Here is a 6,473-nt window from a genome sequence, read left to right as displayed (position 1 = left end):
TGAGATAGAGTAATATGTTACTGTCAAACAGGGTAACATGTTACTGTTTACATCAATTTCAATGGTAATAATTTTATTTTTTTAAGAATTTCATAGTCAATATGAATCTTATTTAATAGATCTTAATGATAAAATTCTAAAAATACTAATTTTTATTAAAAAACGACATTTAGATAAAAAAAAAATTATATTATTTTAAAATTTAATATTTTGATAATAATAGTATGTGTTAAACCTTTTAAATTTTTTTTGATGCTTATCTTTAATGCATTAAAATTTTATTATGAGGAGATTTTGACTAAATCTCAAAAAATTAAAGATGAAATCGGTAAACCACCGACATTAGCTCTCATTCTTGGGTAATGTTAGGGATACATTTTTTATTAAATAAATGATCAAAAATTTCGTATATGTGTGGGGTTCACAAAATTTGGGCCCTATGACATTTTTCTTCATTCCTTAAAGTCTCTTTACTTTTGAAGAGATTTCTCTCCGTTGAAATTTCTGATTCATTTCTATTTTTCATATCCGAACTATCAAAGAGGTGAATATATTGGAAGAGGAAGAGCCCATTTTATTTTATTTTATTTTTTCTCCTAAAATCACCAAATCCAAGCAGACTATTGGTTTTATCCCTAACAACTACAAATTCATCTCTGAATTCAGATCTGACTAGACTACAAAATGGCCGAGAAGGTTTGTTAATACCACTCTCCTCCATACCCATTTAATTTTTACCATCGGTTTTGTTGTTGAGTTTTGTGTTCTTGATTATCTTGTGTGGGTTTGGTTTGGCTTTACATTTTCTTCATCATCTTCCCCACCAAATCTTTCATGGCATTGGCAGGACCTGATTCTTTTTTCTTTATTACAAAGCAAAAGAATTCTATTCCTCCAACCGTGTTGTTCATGTACTTTCTTCTTTCTTTAATATATGGTACCTTCTTTTTTTTTCATTAAATTTTTTCATCATGAACAGGATACGAAAATGGTGGTAAAGGTTGACCTCGACCTTGAGTGCCCTTGCTCCTACAAGAAGATCAAGAAAGTGCTTTGCAAATTTCCACGTGAGCCCCCAAACCTTTATGTATAAAATATACATACGTACACATTAATTTATTATACATATACAATATTTTTGATATCTCTACATTACAAAAAAATTAAGATTTTAGATATCAAAATTTAGGAACAAAATTATTTTTTAGGAACTAAGTATTTTTATTGTGAAATATGTCATTATATTTTTAGGAACGAAAATTAGACATTAGCAATGAATTATTATCCCGGACCAAATTTTGTCTAAAAAAATAAACAATTTATGATGAAATTATTTTGTCCCCAAAAAGTCTATTTATTAGTGACATTTTTAAAATTTTGCCGCTAAAAACCTTGTTTTTTATTTTTCGGAATGACCTTTAACAACTATCCTAACAATAATAGAAATTGGTCCATAAATATATTTTACAATAAAATTTTCACTTTTAGAACTCTTATATATTGTAGTGCTAATTTTTTTTAATTATTATTTTGGGAAATTACAACCATAGTCCTTGTACTTTAGTCTGTGTATTATTTTGGTCTTAATAATTTTAATTGACTTGATTTTGATCATAAATATGTGATATTGCCTCAATTTTATTATTCAATTAATTATAATTTTTAGTATTTTTGTTTTGGTGAAAAATACATACATAAGTAGCGACTGTTATATTTTTAAGAGAAAAATTATAAATTTATTTAACTCAGTAAGTCAATCTCAAAAACACTAACAATAATATTAATTTGACTAAATTGGTATAAAATTTAAAATTAAAAATAAAAAATGATGTAATTTGCCTATTATTTTGAAGATAAGAAACTGATTTTGTATTATCAACATTAGAGATACGAGACCAGGTTTATGATGTAAAAAACAACACGGTGACGATCACCATAAAATGCTGCAGCCCGGAGAAGATTTGTGAGAAGTTGTGGTTGGAAGGTTGGAAGATAATCATGAGCATTGATCCTCTGCCTCCTCCTCCGCCTCCTCCCCCGCCTCCACCTCCGCCTCCGCCTCCTCCTCCTCCTCCTCCTTCGCCTCCTCCTCCGCCTCCTCTGGCTTTGGCTCTTTTACCGGTGGTGCTGGGATACTCACCGCTGGCGGATAAACCAGCCGGGATACGTTGTGGACCATGCTATCGAGGTTACGGCTGGGGACCATGTACATGTTATCACTACTACTATGGGTATGAAAAGCCAGTCACATTGCCACCATGTTATGGTAATTGTGGTTGTGGTGGTGGTTGTGGTGGGAATAGGGGGTAATTATGAGATTCGGTGTGATTACCTCATTGAAGAAAACACCTCAGCATGCTCATTCATGTTATTAATGGTAGTATCTATTAGTACTTGTAAGTGGTCATGATAGGGTTTGTCATATGAATAATGAGGTTAATTTGTAGTCTGATCATGATGTTGGTGACTATATAGTTATTGAAGTTATGGTTACATTAAGATATGTTATGAAATTTGATTAATAGAAGTCTTCATTAATCATTCCACTAAAGCTATAATTTCTTTATTTTTTTAAATTTTTTTTTGGATATGGCAAGAAAATTGAATGTGCTTTTATTTTCCTTTCTAATATTTTTTTCTAGTTGGCTCGCGAACTTATGTTTATATTGGACGTAGTGCAATGCCTATTTGTTCCATACATAATTTTAAGTTGTCTAATGCCTATACAAACTAGAAAATTTTACAAATATTATCTATTCACATATGTTGTAAATGTTATTTGTTCGTGTAATATTTTCTATTTCAATTTTACACACAAGTTGACAACAAAGAAAAAAAAATTGTGTAATGTTATATAAAACAATAAAATTTATTAATATTGATTACTCACATCCGAAGTGATGTAATATTATCAAGGGGGTTTCTTAATTTCCAAATAGATCCTCTTATATTTATATAATGGATCATGTTTGAGGTTTTAAATTTTCATCACGGCTAACCATATCAATTAATAATAGAGTTTGTAAATTTGATTTTGCTTGTATAGTATAGTGTGCTTTTCTTTTTTAGATTTTCACACATTGATGTGACTTTTTTCATATTAAAGGATAGTGTCAATGTTGCTCATAATATTGGATGATGTGGAGTAAGCCACTTCCACATTTGTGAAAATTATGGGTGAAAAAAGTGTGCTAACAGGATTACACATTGGACATATTTCTGATCAAAGTTATGGGAAAAAATGGACTTTACAGCATCGATTTGTTTTTGACTTGAGGGAGCTATTTAAGTGTGCAACCTTAATACCTAAGAATTCTCCTTGACTTCATAGGTGATTTGTCCATAACAAGGAAAAGGAATATTAAAGTATCTGAATCTGGAAGACGTGTGACAAGGTAGATATATTACTGTTCCAACCACTATTATACCACATTGAGTATGCATGCAACAATTACAAACTGGGGGAAAATAAATACCAAACTATTTGCAATTTAAGAACTCATCAGGGTGAGTTTCCCGGGGGACCAGAAAACAAAGAAAATAATAGTCACATTATTATTATTATTATTTTTTGTTTTTTTTGTTTTTAGTAATTTATTTTTTCAAATTTGTTCGAAGTTTTTTATTTTTTAGATCTGTCTAGTGTAGAAGAACCAAAAAATAAAATGTTTTTTAAAAAAATCTTAAAACAAAAAACTAAAGATAAAAATAAAAAAACCAAAAAGGTAATTTTTTTATTTTTTGTTTTTTTGGTCCTTAGAGAATCTTTTTTCAAAATTTTAATTACTTTTTGGTCCATCTTCTATGAGTAGAAGCTACAGGTGTAAATTATTTCAAAAAAAAAAAAAATCATTAAAGATGAAGAAGGTTGAAAAAAGAAAAATTCAATAGAAAAGACAATCCCAAACAAATCAATCAAATGGCTTAGCCAGATAAAAAAAAACTAGGAAAAAAATATGCAGAAAAGTGTTCAGAATTTTCATATACGGCTTATATTTAAACTTAGCATGTGGATTCTAGAGTTTTTCTCCGACCAATTAGGTGGATATTGTTGTGCCGTTGTGGGTTCTTTGATCCCCTCACCTAACAACTAATATCAGAGTCAACGGCTTATGATCTATGGGGAGGGGGGAACCAGAAAACAAAGAAAATAATAGTCACATTATTATTATTATTTTTTGTTTTTTTGTTTTTAGTAATTTATTTTTTCAAATTTGTTCGAAGTTTTTTATTTTTTAGATCTGTCTAGTGTAGAAGAACCAAAAAATAAAATGTTTTTTAAAAAAATCTTTAAACAAAAAACTAAAGATAAAAATAAAAAAACCAAAAAGGTAATTTTTTTGTTTTTTGTTTTTTTGGTCTTTAGAGAATCTTTTTTCAAAATTTTAATTACTTTTTGGTCCATATTCTATGAGTAGAAGCTACGGGTGTAAATTATTTCAAAAAAAAAAAAAAACATCATTAAAGATGAAGAAGGTTGAAAAAAGAAAAATTCAATAGAAAAGACAATCCCAAACAAATCAATCAAATGGCTTAGCCAGATAAAAAAAAAACTAGGAAAAAAATATGCAGAAAAGTGTTCAGAATTTTCATATATGGCTTATATTTAAACTTAGCATGTGGATTCTAGAGTTTTTCTCCGACCAATTAGGATGATATTGTTGTGCCGTTGTGGGTCCTTTGATCCCCTCACCTAACAACTAATATCAGAGTCAACGGCTTATGATCTATGGGGGAGAAACCAGAAAACAAAGAAAATAATAGTCACATTATTATTATTATTATTTTTTGTTTTTTTGTTTTTAGTAATTTATTTTTTCAAATTTGTTCAAAGTTTTTTATTTTTTAGAGCTGACTAGTGTAGAAGAACCAAAAAATAAAATGTTTTTTAAAAAAATCTTTAAACAAAAAACTAAAGATAAAAATAAAAAAACCAAAAAGGTAATTTTTTTGTTTTTTGTTTTTTTGGTCTTTAGAGAATCTTTTTTCAAATTTTAATTACTTTTTGGTCCATCTTCTATGAGTAGAAGCTACAGGTGTAAATTATTTCAAAAAAAAAAAAAATCATTAAAGATGAAGAAGGTTGAAAAAAGAAAAATTCAATAGAAAAGACAATCCCAAACAAATCAATCAAATGGCTTAGCCAGATAAAAAAAAAACTAGGAAAAAAATATACAGAAAAGTGTTCAGAATTTTTATATATGGCTTATATTTAAACTTAGCATGTGGATTCTAGAGTTTTTCTCCGACCAATTAGGTTGATATTGTTGTGCCGTTGTGGGTTTTTTGATCCCCTCACCTAACAACTAATATCAGAGTCAACGGCTTATGATCCATGGGGGGGAACCAGAAAACAAAGAAAATAATCGTCACATTATTATTATTATTATTTGTTTTTTTGTTTTTAGTAATTTATTTTTTCAAATTTGTTCGAAGTTTTTTATTTTTTAGATCTGTCTAGTGTAGAAGAACCAAAAAATAAAATGTTTTTTAAAAAAATCTTTAAACAAAAAACTAAAGATAAAAATAAAAAAATCAAAAAGGCAATTTTTTTGTTTTTTGTTTTTTTTGGTCTCTAGAGAATCTTTTTTCAAAATTTTAATTACTTTTTGGTCCATCTTCTATGAGTAGAAGCTACAGGTGTAAATTATTTCAAAAAGAAAAAAAATCATTAAAGATGAAGAAGGTTGAAAAAAGAAAAATTCAATAGAAAAGACAATCCCAAACAAATCAATCAAATGGCTTAGCCAGATAAAAAAAAACTAGGAAAAAAATATGCAGAAAAGTGTTCAGAATTTTTATATATGGCTTATATTTAAACTTAGCATGTGGATTCTAGAGTTTTTCTCCGACCAATTAGGTTGATATTGTTGTGCCGTTGTGGGTTCTTTGATCCCCTCACCTAACAACTAATATCAGAGTCAACGGTTTATGATCCAGGGGGGGAACCAGAAAACAAAAAAAATAATAGTCACATTGTTATTATTATTTTTTGTTTTTTTGTTTTTAGTAATTTATTTTTTCAAATTTGTTCGAAGTTTTTTATTTTTTAGATCTGTCTAGTGTAGAAGAACCAAAAAATAAAATGTTTTTTAAAAAAATCTTTAAACAAAAAACTAAAGATAAAAATAAAAAAACCAAAAAGGTAATTTTTTTGTTTTTTGTTTTTTTGGTCTTTAGAGAATCTTTTTTCAAAATTTTAATTACTTTTTGGTCCATCTTCTATGAGTAGAAGCTACAGGTGTAAATTATTTCAAAAAAAAAAAAAAATCATTAAAGATGAAGAAGGTTGAAAAAAGAAAAATTCAATAGAAAAGACAATCCCAAACAAATCAATCAAATGGCTTAGCCAGATAAAAAAAAAACTAGGAAAAAAATATGCAGAAAAGTGTTCAGAATTTTCATATATGGCTTATATTTAAACTGAGCATGTGGATTCTAGAGTTTTTCTCCGACCAACTAGGTTGATATTG

General features: G+C 28.2%; 1 protein-coding gene across 2 annotated transcripts; it reads left to right on the top strand.

Annotated features, from left to right (window-relative positions):
* Positions 1 to 465: 465 nt before the first annotated feature.
* Positions 466 to 2,551, top strand: LOC114310348 (uncharacterized). Of its 2 annotated transcripts, none has more exons than XM_082866907.1 (3): positions 466 to 696; positions 980 to 1,067; positions 1,886 to 2,551. In XM_082866907.1, exons 1-3 carry the CDS (start codon positions 685 to 687, stop codon positions 2,308 to 2,310), a joined length of 525 nt encoding a protein of 174 aa, XP_082723033.1. In that variant the 5' UTR covers positions 466 to 684; the 3' UTR covers positions 2,311 to 2,551. The 2 variants fall into 2 exon arrangements, with proteins under 2 accessions (XP_082723033.1, XP_028112114.2); XM_028256313.2 differs by lacking the exon at positions 466 to 696 and adding an exon at positions 820 to 900.
* The last annotated feature ends 3,922 nt before the right edge of the window (positions 2,552 to 6,473 follow it).

This window comes from Camellia sinensis, chromosome 4, assembly GCF_055761805.1.
Source record: "Camellia sinensis isolate YWXY chromosome 4, ASM5576180v1, whole genome shotgun sequence".
In the NCBI taxonomy this organism is placed as follows: domain Eukaryota; kingdom Viridiplantae; phylum Streptophyta; class Magnoliopsida; order Ericales; family Theaceae; genus Camellia; species Camellia sinensis.
The sequence above is the reverse complement of the archived record's forward strand: the minus strand, read 5'-3'. Positions and strand labels throughout refer to the sequence as shown.

Coding starts and splice junctions, on each gene's coding strand:
- LOC114310348 (XM_028256313.2), top strand. CDS start 835: ATGGCATTGGCAGGACCTGATTCTTTTTTCTTTATTACAAAGCAAAAG. Junction 901..979: donor AGAATTCTATTCCTCCAACC/GTGTTGTTCATG, acceptor CATCATGAACAG/GATACGAAAATGGTGGTAAA. Junction 1,068..1,885: donor AGTGCTTTGCAAATTTCCAC/GTGAGCCCCCAA, acceptor TATCAACATTAG/AGATACGAGACCAGGTTTAT.